Source organism: Notechis scutatus, chromosome 2, assembly GCF_049901735.1.
Source record: "Notechis scutatus isolate UNSWTSFEM ecotype Mainland chromosome 2, rNotScu1.2, whole genome shotgun sequence".
Lineage (NCBI taxonomy): Eukaryota > Metazoa > Chordata > Lepidosauria > Squamata > Elapidae > Notechis > Notechis scutatus.
This window is the reverse complement of record NC_142010.1, coordinates 266,246,358-266,264,184: the sequence shown is the minus strand read 5'-3', so window position 1 is coordinate 266,264,184 and position 17,827 is coordinate 266,246,358. Positions and strand designations below refer to the sequence as shown.

Genomic DNA, 17,827 nt, shown 5'->3' with positions numbered 1-17,827 from the left:
AACACCACTGCCTCCTTACCTGCACGGCACCACACAACTGATTTTCAGCTGGTTTGAGGCCTTTTTCGGCTTGAAAAAAGCCTCTGCAGGCTGAATAATAAGCCTGTTTCATCACTTCTGGCAAAACAGGAAGTAACGAAATGGGCCTATTATTCGGCCTGCAACGCCTCGCAGAGGCTTTTTCCAAGTCTCTGGGAGGCCGAAAAAGGCCTCAAAGCAGCCGAATATCAGCTGTGAGGCACGTGCATGCGCAGTGAGACAAGTTTGCCTACGGCTCGCGTGCCGGCACAAAGGGCTCTGCATGCCACTTGTGGCCCGCGTGCCATAGGTTCACCATCACGGACCTATACCATTTCATAATATTTGTGCGATTGTCGTTTTTGAGCTTCTCAGCCGGATTCCAACAAGCATCCGTGGGGAAAGCCGGATTCATTTAACGACCTTCTGACTTGCTTAAGACCTGCATCCCCCCCTCCAAAAAAAAGGCTGTAAAAAGGGGTGCAACTCGCTTAACCGCCACAATGGAAATCCTGTTTCCAAAGGTGGCCATAAGTCGAGGACCAGCTGTGTTATCTTCAAGGGCATCTCCATCTCAAAGCGAGCAGTTCAAATGCGCCCGGTTCAGACCAACGGAAGGGGGGGGGGAAATGAAAGCCTCTCGCAATGATTTCCTCTTTTAAAATTACTTTCGTTTTTATTTTCGTCCTTATCGATACTCGCATTCATTCCCCTGAGTGCCCCAATCCAGCTTCCGCCTCAGTGCCTGGACTGTCTCCGAAACCTAAAAGAAAGTTGGGGAGACGCATGGAGAGAAGCCAACAAGCAGGGGAGGAGACCAACGAAAGGATTGGGGGAGGGAGAGAGGGATGAGAGGGAGAAAAGAGGCAGAGGGTAAGAGAGGGACAGAAAGAAAGAGAGAGGGAGGGGAAAAAGGGAGAGGGAGGGACGGAGAAACGGAGAGGGAGAAGGGAGGGAGGAAGAGGGTGGAAGATAGAGAGAGAGAGAGACAGAAAGGGAGTGACAGAGAGGGGAAGGGAGGGGAAGGGAGAAAGAGGGGAGATGTAGACAGGGAAAGGGAGGCATGGAGAGAGGAAGGGAGAGAGAGGGAGAAATGGATAGGGAAAAGAACGGAGGGAGGAAGAGAGTGGAAGATAGAGAGAGTGACAGGATAAGGGAAAGGGAGGGAGAGGGAGAGAGGAAGAGATATGGAGGGAGAAAGAGGGAGACGGAGACAGGGAGAGGGAGGGACGGAGAAATGGAGAGGGAGAAGGGAGGGAGGAAGAGTGTGGAAGATAGGAGGGAGACAGGGAGAGGGAGGGACGGAGAAATGGAGAGGGAGAAGGGAGGGAGGAAGAGTGTGGAAGATAGAGGGAGTGATAGAGGGAGTGACAGAGAGGGAAGGGAGAGGTAGGAAGAGTGGGAGATGGAGACAGGGGAGGGACGGAGAAATGGAGAGGGAGAAGGGAGGGAGGAAGAGTGTGGAAGATAGAGGGGGTGACAGAGAGGGGAAGGAGAGGTAGGAAGAGTGGGAGAGGGAGACAGGGAGAGGGAGGGAGGAAGAGGGTGGAAAACAGGGAGAGGGAGGGAAAGAAGAGGGTGGAGAGGGAGGGAATGAGGGAGAGGGAGGGAGAAGGAAAGAGAGAGGAGGGAGGGAGAGGAAGGAAGGGCATGAGAGAGAGAGGAGAACGCAGGAATTACACCAGGGTGGGAAAAGTGAACCCCACCAGCCGAACACCGAAAAGGAAGAAACTGAGAAAGTTGGAAAGACCCCGAAGGATGGAGAAAAGGCCTCCCTCCCCCTCCCCTGCTTCCTTCCTCCTTCCCTTCCCCGGGAAAGCCAAGTGCCCAGTGAGTCCAATCTTTGGTACAAGAGCGGAAAACCCCACGAAGTCCACAAAGCGTCCTCTGCAGGCTCCGTAATAATGTCCATCTCCAGAGACGGCTCTGCCTGCGGGCCCTTTGATGGAGCCGCATCGTCGTGGTCCGTCGTGGTCCCCAGAGGTCCGGCCGTGCCATATTTGAGCACGGCGGGTGGTTGTGCAAGGAGGCCCAGCGAAGGGCTCTCGTCTTTGGTCAAGCGTACGATCCTTTCCCGTTGCTGGGGGGAGGACAGTTTGGATCGGCTGGCGCGGCAGTTCTGCACTCTGCGTGGCAGCATAGACAGCTGTGGGTTGAAAACCCCCCAAGTCCCAGCTCCCAGGAGCCCCCTCCTCTCCCCCACCCCCACCCCCTCCCCTTGGCACATCTGAAAGAACATGAGGTAGATGAAATCACTTCCCTTCTTTGGTACGTTGACATTCTGCACTAGCACAAAAGAGACACAAGTTGGGTCCCCCGCCGTCCCCCCAGCCAACCCACCCCCAGAACCCGCTGATTCCCAAGGAGACACAACCCCTTCCCACCCCAAACCCCAAGGGCTGCCTCAACACCCCAAGGGGTTGTCCCCACCCAACCCCATCCCTCCAAGCAACGTCATGAAAGTGCAACCCGAGTGTCGTGCCCTTGTTGGCGTCTGATTCCAGGGGAGGGGGGGTCGAGCAGCTGACAGGGAGTGGGAGTGTGGCTCCGGTGGCTGTGGAAGAAACTGGGGAAGGGCGCAGTCCGGCTGGGCATTCAAAGGAAGACCCAGGGACACCCCCTCTTCATCCTAGGGCACACAGGGAGGAACGGAGAAGGGAGCAACATGGCTTATGGGAGAGAAAAAGGCCCTGATCCCTTTCATTAGATGCAGCTGGGAGAACAGGGTATAAGTGGGGCGTTTGCACACAGCTCCTTGCTGGAATCAAAGAGTGCATTATTTTGGTCAAGGCTTGGATTTGGCTTCCTCCCAACTGTGGGTGCTGCGTTATCTTGTGGAAGTCTGCAATTTATCATCCTGGCCTGCCGTGTTAATTACTTCAGTGTGGTTTGTGTTGGGTTTTTTTTTATTATTTCTAATTATCTTTCCTTTGGATTCGAACTGCCTTTCTTCCCTTTGTAGACTGTTTTTGGAAGAGTTTGATCTCCAGCCGAGGATAATTGGACCTTGGGGCCCATGTTGGAGGCATTAAAGAGAATTTATTCTACTTTGGTGACTTTGTTATTTTTGTGCCACGCCCCTTTGGGTCATCACACCGAGAAATGGGGGGTTCGGTTGTGTCTGTAGGGAGGGCAACATGGGACAGGAGGAACGTGGAGAGGAAGAGAGGGTTGAGTTGGAACAAGAGTGAGAACGGCGTCCTCTGAGCCAGGCGAAGGCAGTTTTGATGGGAGCAAGAGCAGTCGACCCTCAAACCTGCTCTCCGCACCCCAATCCTCTCTCGACTGGCCTGTCCCACTCACGCAGTCTCCCTGCCTTGACAGAAGGACAGAGTTGGGTGGGAACTCGGAGGTCTTCTAGTCCAACCCCCTGCCCAAGCAGGAAACCCTATGCCATTTAAGGCAAACGGTTATCCAACCTTCTTCACCTCAAACTTTCCACCTTCTGCCAGAGTCATTGGCTCAGAGGGGACCTCAGAGGTCTTCTAGTCCAACTCCCTACTCAAGGCAGGAGACCTTATACCATTCTGGTCCAATGGGGGTCCAGTCTGTTGGGGTTGGGTTGGGCTTTCTGGAGGGTTTTCAAGACCTCCGGTGATGGATCAGCCACAACTCTTGTTGTGATGAAATTGTTCTCACTGTGAGGGCGTTTCTCCTCACTTCTAGATTGGACCTCTCTTTAACAAGCCTCCTCCTTGCCTTGGTCCATCCCATAGGAGCTTCATAAGTCCTGCTGATCTTCTAACCCTTTTTCCATCCGTATTGGGTCTATCCAAGAGAGGAGTTCTAATCACCCCACTGCCACACTCACACAGCTGTGCCTTCCCCAAGACCTTCGATTTGGTTGGGACTGGCCACCCCTCCCAACCGCCGTTGGGCTGAGCCATGGACCCTAGGGGTGAGTGTGCGAAGAAGAATTGGTGGGTGTACAAAATCAAGATTGAGGTAGGACCCTGTGGTGGTGAAGACTGGGAAACGGAAGAAGCGTGTTAAGGGCATGGACCTATGCCTGGTCAGGGAATGGTGGAGAACCCCGTTTCCAGTTGAAGACTTCTAACCACCATCAAGTCCTCGGAGGAACCCAACTGGCGCCCATCATTCCAACCACAACCAAGGAAATCAATGCAAGTGAAGAAGCCGTTTGCTAGCTCCACCATGGCTCCAGAATAACAAAATTACTCAATCTCTTCTTGGAAGGCCTCCAGGGATGCAGCAGCCACAACTTCTGCCGTTCCACCGATTCATAGAAAACCAGAGTTGGAAGGGGCCTTGGAGGTCTTCTAGTCCAGCCCACCGCTTGAGCAGGAGACTCTACACCATTTCAGACCAATGGCTGTCTAATTTCACCTTGAAGACCTCCAGGAATGGTGCACCCACAATGTCTGGAGGCAAAAACCATTCCACTGAATAATCAGCTCCCTCTACCACCTCCTCCTCCTCCTCAGTGCCAACAGTGTCTCGTCATCCTGCCCCAAAGTCCCTTTCCAAGCCCCTCCAGAGCTGGGGGCCTGGGAGGGGGGCTCACCCCTTTGCCACCCTGAACCCAGAACACAGATGCCCCCTTCAAGGTCCCCACGCAGGATAGAGGAGTGGAGGCCGTTGTCCGAGGGGGTGGAGGACAGGCTGCAGGGCTTCTCCTCTCAGGGCGAGGTGCTGGCCGGAGCACGTCCCCGAGACGTGGCGGAGAACAGTGGGCTCGGTGGCATCCCTGTGGTGGCGTGGCTGTGGGTGCCTCCCGCAGCGCCCAGGAGGGCCGATCGCCTGGCAAACAACACGCCTGTTGGAACGAGAGAGGTGCTGAGGTCGGAGGTGATCAACACACACAACAGCTGTGGCTCCCACCTGCCCAAATCCAGGGGCTGCTCTCTGGAAGCCCACCCCTGAATTTCAGCTCCTTCTAGCACTGATGATGTTCCCTAGTTGGGTCATGAAACATCTACAAGAAAACTGCCAAGTTCAGAGACCACCAAGGACCCCACAGTCCTCCTCTTCCTCCTCCTCTCTGCAAACCCCCCTTCTCGCACTGGTGATGTTACCTAGTTTGGGACATGAAACATTGGTAAGAAAACAACCAAGCTCAGAGAGCACATTCCTTCCTTCCTTCCTTCCTTCCTTCCTTCCTTCCTTCCTTCCTTCCTTCCTTCCTTCCCCCTTCCTCCTGCTCCCTCCCTCCTTTTTTCTCCTCCCTCTATTCTTTTTCTCTCCTTCCTTCCTTCCTTCCTCCCTCCCTTCTTCCTTCTTCCCTCCCTCCCCTCCCTCCCCTTTCCTTCCTTCTTTCCTTCCTTCTTTCCTTCCTTCCTCCTTCCTCCCTCCCTCCCTTCTTCCCTTCCCTCCCTCCCTCCCTCCCCTTCCTTCCTTCCTTCCTTCTTCTTTCCTTCCTTCTTTCCTTCCTTCCTCCTTCCTCCCTCCCTCCCTCCCTCCCCTCCCTTCTTCCCTTCCCTCCCCTCCCTCCCTCTTTCTTCCTTCCTTCCTCCTGCTCCCTCCCTTTTTTCTCCTCCCTCTTTTCTTTTCTCTCCTTCCTTCCTTCCTTCCTTCCTTCCTTCCTCCTGCTCCCTCCCTTTTTCTCCTCCCTCTATTATTTTCTCTCCTTCCTTCCTTCCTCCTGCTCCCTCCCCTTTTTCCTCCTCCCTCTATTCTTTTCTCTCCTTCCTTCCTTCCTTCCTTCCTTCCTTCCTTCCTTTCCCCTTCCTCCTCCTCCCCTAAACCTTCCTCCCTTCTAGCACCGATGTTACCTTGTTAGGTTATGAAACATCTTCGAACAACCAAGCTCAGAGAGCACCAAGGACCCCACAGTCCTTCCTTCCTTCCTTCCTTCCTTCCTTCCTTCCTTCCTTCCTTCCTTCCTTCCTTCCTTCCTTCCTTCCTTCCGCCTCCTCCTCCCCCTAAACCCTCCTCCCTTCTAGCACCGATGTTACCTTGTTAGGTTATGAAACATCTTCCAACAACCAAGCTCCGAGAGCACCAAGGACCCCCACAGTTCTCCTCCTCCCCTCCCCCTCCTCCTCTCCCTTCCAGCACTGATGATGTTACCTAGTTGGGTAAAGAAATGTCTGCAAGAAAACAACCAAAGCTCAGAGAGGACTGTGGACTCTTTATTTCGACCCTGAGCTACAAATATTACCCTTCATTGGCACCATTTAATTCTCAAAGGCTGGCTGGCAGAAGTCCCTGTACCTTTCTTGCCAATGTTGATTTGCCATTGCCTCTTTCCTAGCCCAGTGGTCCCCAACCTTTTTGTACCAGGGACCAGTTTCACGCAGAAACACTTTTTCAAGGACCGGTCGAGTTTGGTGGTTTGCAGACGCGTTTCATTACCTGACTAGGTAACGCCTGATGTTGTTACCTAGTCGGGTAATAAAACGTCTGCCAGCAAACCACCAAGTTCAGGGAGCGCCAATGCCTCCTCATTGCAACCCTGAGCGACAGATATTCTCTTCTATTGGGACATTTAAACGGAGGGTTTCAGCTGCAGATTCAGGAACTGCGCCGGGCTGTGGAGCGCCTTCAAAACTGAGCGCTGGGCGGCGGCAGCCCACGGCTCTCGGCCCTGCCTCCCTCAGCCCCATCCCTCAGGTGTCTCCCTCCCTCCCTCAGGTGTCTGCCTCGTCCTCTCTCAGTGCTTCTCGCTCCTCCACCAGCCCAGGAAGAAACTGCTTCAAAGAAACCGGGGTGGTGGTGGTGGCTTTTCCTGTTGCCGCAGCTCCTCCGAGCGCCCGTTCACCCCCACCCGCCGCCGCACGCAGTTCAATCCACAGTGCTCCGTTCTGCCCGCCTGCCTGCCTGCCTGCCTTTGTTTTGGAGCAGCTTCTGCTGATAAAAAGAGGCGAATAGTTATTATTCTCAGCCGAAGCTGCTCCCAAACAACGAGACAGGCAGGCAGGCAGAACGAAGCACTGGGCTGAATCGCGCTGCGGGCAGGCGGGTGTGGGGGTGAACGGCACTTTGGAGGAGCTGCGGCACAGGAAAAGCCACCTCCCCGGCTTCTTTGAAGCAGTTTCTTCCTCGGCTGGTGGAGCAGCGAGAGAGCGACTGAGAGAGGAATGAGGCTGGAGGAAACCGAAGCTGCTGAGCCAGAGAGCAGGACAGGCTTCGTTGCTTCCTCCCTCCCCTTCTCTCATTTGTGTCCTTGATCCCCGATCCCAGCAGGATTCACCTAAGGTGAAGAAAGCCGCCATTTTTTTTCTTTGCGGCCCGGTACAGAGTGCTCCACGGACTGGGACCGGTCCGTGGCCCGGTGGTTGAGGACCCCTGTCCTAGAGTACAGCAAAAGTGGCTGGCTGAAGATCACCTATCTGGCTTTGTGCCTAAAGCAAGACTAGAAGCCACAGTTTCTAAGCTGAAGAGTTTAACCGAAGGGCCTTTATCATCTACACTAACCTGGCTCTTATTTATGCTGCCTTGCTTAACCTGGTTATGGAAGGTACCCTTCCCCCAATATATGCCCCCCAACTAAACCAACGGGCCATGGAGTCACCATGGATTCCCAGCTTGCAATCTTCGAGGCACCTGGACTTCAACTCCCAGATTTCCCCAGCCAGCCGCTCATCCTAAAAACTCCGGAGGCTGGGAAAGAAACTCTGCTTTTGTGCTAAGCCAGAAAAAAAATGGGTTGACCCTGGAACCGGCTCGCCCCACAAGTCATCTCTTCTCTTCCAAAGCTAGCTACTCCTCAAGATACTACTTCTCCCGGTATCCTGTCCCCAGGATCAGAAAACCCCTCTGGATTTGCAGCCTGCGTTCACCCAAAGAGGCGGAAGGACTCTTTACCTGTGTAGACAACGCCGTTGATTTCTATCGACATGTTGATGCTGCTAATGCCGTTGGTGGACAGGTTCAGTGCCGCCTCCTGTCTGTCATCTGGAAGGAAACAGGGAAGGGGAATGAGGAAGGCAGAGCAACGGAAGGGTTAGGGTCCCAAGTAAATAGACCCATAGCTGGCAAAACTCCGAGGCAGGTAGATTCCTCAAGGAATAGCGTTACTGGAAATATCATTGCTGTGGGTGTTGTTGTGGTTCGCCGGCAGCCGGGGCAGACCGCAGCGGAATCGGACAGTGGGGAAGAATGGGGACCAGTCAGGGAGTCTGGAGAGGACTCAGACAAGGGTCCTGCCTCCGATGCGGAGATGGGGCCAGGACCATTTGGGAGTGGGGTGCTGCCTCTGGAGCCTCCGGAGTCTGGCAGCAGCGAGGAAGAGGAACAAGGGGAGCCTGTTCCCAGTGCGCATGTGCACAGAGCTGCTGGAAGGCAAGAGCAGCTGAAACAAAAGGGGCGACTCGGGAGTGAGGCTGGGAGGTGATTGCCCCTCCCATAAGGGATAAAAGTCAGGCCAAGATGAGGAAACCTTTGCAGGAAGCAAAGTCATTCAATCATTTCAGATTAAACCTTGAAGCTCTGTGTGGACTTTGTGCTTCGGTTGGTTTTTTTTACAGTTCATTTGGCACTTTAGTTGTTGGCAGCAATTCAAAGGAGAGAAAGGTGGGTGCTTATCTCGAGGGACTGTTTGGGACTCATTACCAGCTGGGAATAAAAATAATTCCCAGCACTGAAGAAAAACAAGAGTTGTTTTAACTAAGCTTGTGCTTAATTATGGTTTGGGGAAGCCTTGGTTAGAACCGATGTGTTACTTGGAACCCTGACACCAGCTACTTTATTGATTACTGCCTATAATACAGGAATCTTCCCCAGGCCAGCCGGCTTTCACCTGGAAAAGATCAGATAAGGCTCAAAAGTATTTGGGAGGGTCAACCCTTGCCCTCTTTGTGTTTACGTAATGAGTCCAGGCGATGTCTCTGCTTGAACCTTCTGCCCAACTGGAATGGTTGCTCTCCAACCATCCCTGAATTAATTATTTTTTCCCACAGAGAGTGCAGAGAACTGGGGAATGGCGATCGGCCTGGTAGGAATAGATGTAGCCCGCCAGCGGCCAATGGAGCTGGAGGCAGAATCGGATAGTGAGGAGGTTGGGGAGGAACCTGGGCCAGTCCTGGAGTCTGGGGAAGGCTCGGACAAGGGCTTTGCGTCAGAGGCAGAGATGACGCCAGGGCCATCTGACAGTTATCAGCTGCCTTCGGAGTCAGAGTTCAGTGGGGAAGAAGAACAGCTGGAGCCTGTTCCCAGTGTGCGCATGCACAGAGCTGCCAGGAGAAGGGAACAGTTAAAGAAGTAAAGGCTCAGGTGGATGGTGAATGGCCCCTCCCGTAGGGAATAAAGAGGAGCGAAAGGGGAGTGGGGTTTGCAGGAGACAATTAGTGGGTGAAGATCTGCTCCTGCATTCTTGCCGAGTATTGTCTGCTACAGTATGGCGTCTGAAAGACATTAGCCTAGCAACTCTCCAAGGTCTGTAATTGTGAACTATCTTGAAAGACTGTTGGCTGAGACTTTGCCGGGGAGGAATTCCCCGTAAACTAAATAAAAGGGGTTTATCGGGACGGGGGAGTCGGCTTCGTGCTGTTGGGGACGCCTAGGTGAGAACAATAGATTGCTCAGCCTCCCACCCACCCACCTACCCTTCCCAGGTGCCCTCGGGCCAATGCGGAACTCAACGGAGACCTTCTCCACCCCCCGAAACTGATGGATGAGGGAACCCACCTCCGCGGCTGTTGACCTTGATGTTGACCGGGAACTGGGAGGCCATGGCCAAGAGGTTCTGCTGAAGGGCCTGCTGGACCAGGCGCTGCTGCTCTTCGGCCACCAGCGCCATCTTCTTCTCTGGGGGCTCGCTGGTCTCCAGCTTCTCCCGCAACTGCTCCAGGGCGGCTGCCTGGGACGCAGCGGCCTGTGCTGCTACCAGGTGATGCCCAGCTAGGCTGACGGGGATGGCGATGCGGCTGGGCACCCCAGCAGACAGGAGGCTGTCTTCTGCAAGAGGGGAGGGGGAGGAAGAGGAGGAGGAGGAGGAGGAGTCAACAGAGGGCAATTAAAGGTGCAGGGACTCTCTAAGAACATCATGGCTATCTATATCTATCTATCTCATCTATCTATCTATCTATGGGATGGGCCGTTCCCAGATGTATCTATTATCTATCCATCTATCATCTAACTATCATCTATCCGTCAGTTCTATTTCCATTTATCAGCTGTCTGTCTGTCTATCTTTGTATCTATCTACTGTATCTATCTATCACAATTTATCTATCACATCTATCTATCTATCTGTCTATCTGTCTATCTATCTATCTATCTATCTATCTATCATCATTATCATCATATCGTCTTCTATCTGACCATTCTTCATCATCCTATACATCTATTCTCTCACCTATCATCTATATTTTCTATCATTTATCTGTCTGTCTATAACTATATACAGCATTATCTATCCTCTGTCAATCATGTATTGATCTATTTGTATCTAGCTACTTATCTGTAGTTATCTATCTATCTACCTATCATCTATCTATCTATCTATCTATCTATCTATCTATCTATCTATCTATCTATCTATCATCTGTCTGTCTGTCTGTCTGTCTATCTATCTATCTATCCATCCATCTATCATAATTTGGTTTGATTTCCTGTTTAAGCAAACCTCCAAACTCCCTTTCAACTCTATTATACTGTTATTTATCAATCAATCAATCATCTATTCATCTATCTACGCATCTCTATCTATTTATGTACTACTGGCTTGCCCCACCTCCCAATGTTGGTGGGAGTGGTCTTGGTGCTCCAATGTTTAGGCTGTTGTTTACTGACTTAGTAACCGACCAAGAATAGAGAGCAAAAACCCCTCCCTTCTAGCCCTGATGAAATTCCCTAGTTGGGTCATGAAACGTCTGCAAGGAAATCACCCAACTCAGAGGGCATCAGAGTTCCCCCTGATTTACAAATATCCCCTTCTATCAATTAGTCTGTTGTGCTGAGAAAAAGAAAAAGGTTGAAAAATATGGGCCCTTCCCCAGATGTGTCGAACCACAGCTCCAATAAGCCACTACCCCAGCCAGCAAGCATGGAGGGGGGGCTGGTGCATCCAGAAAGGAGCAGACTATAGCTTTGGCGTTCCTTTGAAGGCTGCCAGGAAAAAAAAATGGGTTTGCAAAGGGATAAAGCCCAGACTGTCCTTTTCCAAGTTTCTTTCTTCTTTGTTGCATTCAGGGCCAAGCCTTTATCAAGGAACATCCTGAAATGCAATTAAAACAGATCAAAAACAGTCAATGCAGGTTTTTCTTCTCCTTGAGGTCCTTTCTTGAGGTTAGATTTAGTTTAGAAAGAAGTGATTTGATCCAGAAGGTTTTCACGCCAATATTGGCCGCTGGAGGGAAAATCGGGACGGGTGAATCAAGAGATTTAAGACAAGACTTAATGGCCACTTGTTTAATGACGGTTCAAAGTTACGACACTACTGAAAAAGGGACCAATGATCCTTTTTCATGCTTAAGACCAGTGGTCGCTAACCAGTGGGCCAGGGACCACTGGTGGTTCGTGAGAAAATGTTGGTGGTCCGCAGAGAAATGTCCCCCCCCAAAGCAATTAATCCAGGCTGGGCAGGAACACAAGGCTGCGCCTCCCACATGGCCCATGGGAACACAGGGCTTGTGTCGCTTGCATTTCAAATAAAATGAGGTAGTGAGGGGAGGGGGGAAAGGGCAGAGGGGGAACTTGACCCACTTGACCCACGCGCCTGGCCTGGCCACCGGGCTGCTTCTTTCCGCTTTTCTTCTTCTGCTTTTGGCTGCATGCAAGTAAAACAGCAAAGTCTTTCTTTCTCTCCCCAAACTCTGCCAGAAATGAGTCTTTGGGACCCTGCAAGGCCTCCTGCTCCAAGAGGCTGCAAAGACTCATTTCTGGCGGTGTTTGGGGGGAGAGAAAGAAAGACTTCTGCGGCTTCTGCTGCTTTCCTTGCATGAAGCCAAAAGTCTCTCTCTCTCTTCCTCTCCCCCTGAGAACGGAGCTGGAGACGGTATCCTGCGATCCCAAATAAAGAACGATCGATCGGTAGGAAAAGGGGGTGGGGGATTTTCCTGCAGACTTTTTGGGGGATTTTCCCAGGGTCTCTGGTCCGCGGGATTTAAAATTATTGGTTTGATGGTCCCTGAGGTCCAAAAGGTTGGCAACCCCTGCTTAAGATCACTGCAGCCTTGCCGCAGTCAAAATTTGGCCTCTTGGCAAGTGACTCGTATTTATGACGGTTGCTGTGTTCCCCCGGAGTCATGTGATTCCCTTTTGCAACCTTCCAGCAAGCCAGTGGGGAAGCCACATTCACTTAACAACCGTGTGACTAACATGACAGCTGCAGAGATTTACTTAACAACAGTGGCAAGAAAGGTCATAAAAACAGGAGGGACTCGCTTAGCAACCGTCTCGCTTAGCCACAGGAACGTTGGGCCCAAAATTGTGGTCGATCAGAACGACCTTTACTCCAAAAAAGAGGGTCTCTTCCTGCAGAGGTTCAGCCCTTGCTCTGCCTTGGCCCACTCGCCCGGAGACCCTCTGTTAAGGTCTTGGGATATAAGAGCCAACCAGCAAGGAAGCTGATACAATAAGAATGAATCAGCATAGCATGGGTATTTCCCTTTAAGACTGGGGATGGGTTCTGTCCCTTTAAGAGGTGTTTGTATAAAGGCAGCCATTAGAGGACTTGTTCTCTCTCCTTGTGTCCGGCATTCATTGCAGAAGTTCTCCATGTAGAGTTAAGAAGACAGATTGCTCGTAAGGTATTTTGCCTACCACATATATGTCTGTACTAGCTCGATACCCATGCTTCGCTACGAAACTATGTGGTCGGGTTTAGATTAGTTTTGGGGGAGGAAAATAAGGAAAACAAAATTCTGCCTCTGCCTACCAGCCTCCATCGGTATTCCTCTGGCTAGTGTCCTGTCAGGGTGTGAGGAAATTGAGGGCTGTTTGGAAACTGAAGCAGTATTTGCTGTGTGAGCAAGAAGGAGACAGCAAGGAGCCTGGGCGTGGCTTAGCTCAATTGTCCTGTACTAAAGCTGCTCAGTGCTCTGAAACTGAAACTGAACTTCCTCTCCTCTGCTCATGTTTTGCATTTGGAAGAGATTTTTTTCCAGGTTGGGAGGGGAGTAGAACTCCTTAGCATCAGAGCATGTTAATAATAATAATAATAATAATAATAATAATAATAATAATAATAATAATAATAATAATAATAATAATAATAATAATTAATAATATAGGAAATGCTCTAAATGCTGTGATGGTCATTTTGAAAAATCCTTTCTTAGTGAGCCCCTAGAAGCCAAGAGGAACATACGTGCCAAATTCCAAGTTTGTAGGCTTGACAGTTCTGGAGATTTTGTGATGATGCGTGAGGGGTATTTTGCTTTGATATATATAGAGATGTAACTGTTGTATATAAACCACTAGTTAAATGACTGAGTCTCTCTGTGTGCTGTGTTCTGCTCCTGGGTGGTTTAATATTGCAGGCACGCTGCGAACGCTCTGACATCCTCTCTCTCTCTCCCACCCACCCACCCCAAACCAGTCTGACCCCTCACCATTTTTGACGGTGCGGGCTTGTCCGATCTGGCTCCCGTTGTGGGTGGCGACGGTGAGGGAGGGCAGAGGGACCTTGGGGGACGCGAGGGTGGCCGGCGTGCCTGTCGGTGAATAGCTGAACAGGGCGGCCCCGAACATCTGACGCCTCCCTTCCCGCCGGTTGCTGTCGATGGCGGCTTGCAACTCGCCGGGAGAGCTCAGGCACCGCTTGTCGCATTCGTAAGGATAGAGGTACTTCATGTACCTGCGGGGAGAAGCAGAGAGGTTGGCAGGGGCCACTTTCGATCGCCACGGCTGAGATGCTACATGGACATAGAACATAGGATCACAGGGACGGAAGGTGTTCTGACCCAGACCTTCCCAAGATCAGGAAGCCGACTCCTCGTCCCGATAAAACCACTTTTATTTCGGTGAAAGGGAATTCCTCTCCAGCAAAGTCCCAGCAAACAAACTTTCATGAGATTCATTCACAACGATACACCTTGATTAGGCTTGGAGAGTTGCCAGGCCAATATCTTCCAAATGTCATGCTGTAGCAGCAAGGACTTGGCTAGAAGTCAGGAACAGATCTTCACCTTAATGAATTGAACTAATTGCCTCCTGCAAGAACCATTCCCCTTTCGCTCCTCTTTATTCTCTATGGGAGGGGCCATTCACCATCCACCTGTGCCTTTAATCCCAAGTCGACCCTTGTTCCTTAGCTGTTCCCTTCTCCTGGCAGCTCTGCACATGCGCACACTGGGAACAAGCTCCAGCTGTTCTTCTTCCCCACTGATCTCCAACTCCGAAGGCAGCTTATAACTGTCGGACGGCCTGGCCCCATCTCTGCCTCCGACACAGAGCCCTCATCCGAGCCTCACCCAGACTCCAGGACGGCCCTTGCTCCTCCTCAACCTCCTCCCCGTCCAAGTCTACCACCAGTTTCACTGGCCACTGGTGGGCCACAACAGAAGGGGTTTTGGAGGTCTTCTAGTCCAACCCCCTGCTCAAACAGGAGATCTTATATTATTACAAATGGCTGTCCCGTCTCCTGTTGGAAACCTCCAGTGATGGAGCACCTGGAGGTCTTCTATTCCAACCCCTGCTCAAGCAGGAGGCCCCATGCCATCTTGGGCAATGGCTATCCAATCTCTTCTTGAAAATCCCCAGTGATGGAGAACCCAAAACTACTAGTGGCAAGCCATTCCACTGGATTAATTCACAGAATAATAGAGGTGGAAGGGACTTTGGAGGTCTTCTAGTCCAGCCTCCCCACTGCTTATTCTGCAGAAAGGAGCAACAAATTAAGGGACGGGAGGCTAAAACATCCAAAGAACAGTTGCAGGAAATGGGGATGTCTAGTCTAATGAAAAGAAGGACTGCGGTTGGTCGCCACACTATAAAAAAGATGTTGAGGCTCTAGAAAGAGGGCAGAGAAGAGCAACCAGGATGATGAGGGGACTGGAGGCTCAAACATACCAAGAACTGTTGCAGGAACTGGGCCTGGCTAGTCTAGGGAAGAGACGGACCAGGGGAGACAAGAAAGCTGTCAGGGTTCCGGCAGTTATTCCAATTAAATCATGAGCCTTTGGCCACACTCCACTCTAAAGAGGATTTATTTGAAGGTAACATTCTCTGTCCGGCACTAACCTGGGCGTAGCCAACTCTGAGATGCGTAATTCATTGTCACCCTTGATCCTACTTTCCCTCCACCCCTCCGGGTGTATCATCCAATGAAAAACGTCCACAGCCCAGAGTCATCAATCATGCTCTCCAATTAGATATTTTCCCCAGCAGATGCTTCAGCCATCTAATCAGTCTTTGAAGAAAATATGAATGGAATGTACTTTCAATTCCACACTGCCGCTTGCTCTTTGAAAATCCCCCCCTTCTTTCTGTTGTCAACCATAAAACGTGTATACAAAATGTTTTATGAGTTGACAATAGCAGCATTCCAGTATTTGAGGGGCTGCCCCAGAGAGGAGAAAGGGGGTCAAGCTATTTTTGTAAAGGTCCTGTAGGCCAGACAAGGAATCATGGATGGAAACTGAACAAGGAGAGATTCAACCTAGAAATAAGGAGGAATTTAATGACAGTGAGGACAATCAACCCATGAAACAGAAGTTGCCTTCAGAAGCTGTGGGAGCTTCATCATCGCTGAAGGCTTTCAAGAAGAGACTGGACAACCATAGTCCAAGATGGCATAGGGCTTCTTGCTTGAGCGGGGGTTGGACTAGAAGACCTCCAAGGTCCCTTCCAGAATCCTACGATTCTATGTTCCATGCCCATGTATAAAGAGATCCTCACTCTCCTCAGCCTTCAACACCTCCGCTTTTGTTTCCTGCAAGGCCCAATCCTGAGCCAACATGTCTAAAGCGTGTTCCACCGCGTAGCACAGACCCTGCATCCCGGCCGCCGTGACTCACTGTGTGCGGAGCGTGAAGGCCGCGCTGGTGATGGAGGTGGGCAAATTCAAGCCTTTGGTGATCTCCCGCCAGATCTTCTTGTTGATCACCTCCACCAGGCCTCCTTTCTCAGTCACCAGCCGATAGAGCGAGTAGAGATCCAGCACTTGCTTGGCCATGATGGGGATCCGGTTCACGGGGGTCCCTGGGAGGGAGGGAAGGAGAAAAATGGGCACCACACAGGAAAGGGTTTAAACAAGAAGCAGCAGAGATGGCGTTCAGCCAGTTCGGACCGGTTCTGAAGAACCTGACTGGCACCCAACCCTCTCTATTCTCTGTCTCCCATTGAATCCCAGTTGATTGGCTGGGTCTCCTTTGGTTGCCCTGCACAGGAGAACGGAGCTGGAAAGCAGGTTAGTGGGGTGGGGAGGGAATGGAGGATTTTGCAGTATTCTTCCCCTGCCACGCCCACAAAGCCACGCCCACAAAGCCACCAAGCCACGCCCACAGAACACCACACCCACCAAGGCACTCCCACAGTTGGGTCTCATTTGGTTGCCCTGCACAGAAGAGCGGAGCTGGAAAGCAGGTTAGGGGGGTGGGGAGGGAATGGGGATTTTGCAGTATCCTTCCCCTGCCACGCCCACCAAGCCATGCCACACCCATAGAACCGGTAGTAAAAAAAAATTGAACCCACCACTAAGAAGCAGCCACCCAAATCAATGTTTCTCACCTTGGCTGCTTGAAGATGGGAGGACTTCAAGTCCCAAAATCTCCCAGCAGGCCATGATTTGTGCTGATTTGTTTTTCAAATGCTCGGTATTTTTTTTTTAATTAAAAAAAAAGTCAGCCACACCCTACCCCCAGCGCTGCAATGTTGTGTAAATGTATTTTTTTTTAACATATTGCATATTGAATGGCAAGCCACCCACAGTCATTGGTTGGAATGGGAGAAAGAAAAGAAAAGAAAAGAAAAGAAAAGAAAAGAAGGAAGGAAGGAAGAAGGAAGGAAGGAAGGAAGGAAGGAAGGAAGGAAGGAAGGAAGGAATGAATTATTTATTGGCCAAGTGTGATTGGGCACACAAAATTTGTCTTGGTGCAAATGCTCTCAGTGTAAGGATACATTCATCAAGAGTCGAGAATCATCAGGACAACACTTAATGATAGTCATAGGGTACAATAAGCAATCAAAACAGATAAATAGATGGATGGTGGATGGAGGAAGGAAGGAAGGAAGGAAGGAAGGAAGGAAGGAAGGAAGGAAGGAAGGAGAAGGGAGGGAGGATAAGAAAGAAAGAAAGAAAGAAAGAAAGAAAGAAAGAAAGAAAGAAAGAAAGAAAGAAAGAAAGAAAGAAAGAAAGAAAGAAAGAAAGAAAGAAAGAAAGGAGGGAGAGAGAGAGAGAAAGAAAGGAGAGAAAGTAAGAGGGAGGGAGGGAAAGAAAGTGAAAGAAAGGGAGGGAGGGAGAGAAAGAAAAAGAAAGATGGATGAAGTGAGGGAGTGAGAGAGAGAAGGAAGAAAAAAGAAGAAAAGAAAAAGAAAGAGGGAGGTAAATAGAGAGAAAGAAGGAAGAAAGAAAGAAAAAGAAAGAAGGAGGAAGGGATGGAGGGAGAGAGATAAGGAAGGAAGAGAAAGGAAGGAAGGAAGGAAGAAGGAAACAGAAAAGAGAGAGAGAAGGAAAGAAAAAGGAAGATAGATAGAAAGTAAGATGGAAAGAAAGAAAGAAAGAAAGAAAGAAAGAAAGAAAGAAAGAAAGAAAGAAAGAAAGAAAGAAAGAAAGAAAGAAAGAAAATGCATGGCTTCTTAGTTGAGGGGCACAAACTTAGAAAAAGGAAACTAAAGGAGAAAAGGTGTCACTCATATTGTTTGAAATGAGGGGTCCTTGGTGGGTTTCTGGCTGACATTTCCTGCCTAGCCCTGATGCTGTTCCCTAGTTGGGTCACGAAACATCAGCCAGGAAACCACCAAG

The 17,827-nt window shown here is 50.6% G+C and overlaps 1 protein-coding gene across 1 annotated transcript; it reads right to left on the bottom strand.

Annotated features, from left to right (window-relative positions):
* Window positions 1-2,640: 2,640 nt before the first annotated feature.
* On the bottom strand, window positions 2,641-16,061 carry ARID3C (AT-rich interaction domain 3C). The gene is made up of 5 exons (XM_087958771.1): window positions 15,882-16,061; window positions 13,476-13,720; window positions 9,607-9,876; window positions 7,786-7,875; window positions 2,641-4,795 (listed from the first exon to the last, which is right to left on the bottom strand). The coding sequence occupies exons 1-5, from the start codon at window positions 16,037-16,039 to the stop codon at window positions 4,659-4,661; spliced, it is 900 nt and encodes a 299-aa protein (XP_087814897.1). The 5' UTR covers window positions 16,040-16,061; the 3' UTR covers window positions 2,641-4,658.
* Between the last annotated feature and the right edge of the window lie 1,766 nt (window positions 16,062-17,827).

Excerpts from the sequence above, each read along its gene's own strand:
- ARID3C (XM_087958771.1), bottom strand. The coding sequence starts at position 16,039 with ATGGCCAAGCAAGTGCTGGATCTCTACTCGCTCTATCGGCTGGTGACT. Across the intron at positions 9,877-13,475 it reads AGCCCGCACCGTCAAAAATG|AAGACAGCCTCCTGTCTGCT; the intron begins GTGAGGGGTCAG and ends CCCCTCTTGCAG. Across the intron at positions 4,796-7,785 it reads CAACGGCGTTGTCTACACAG|GCGTGTTGTTTGCCAGGCGA; the intron begins GTAAAGAGTCCT and ends TCGTTCCAACAG.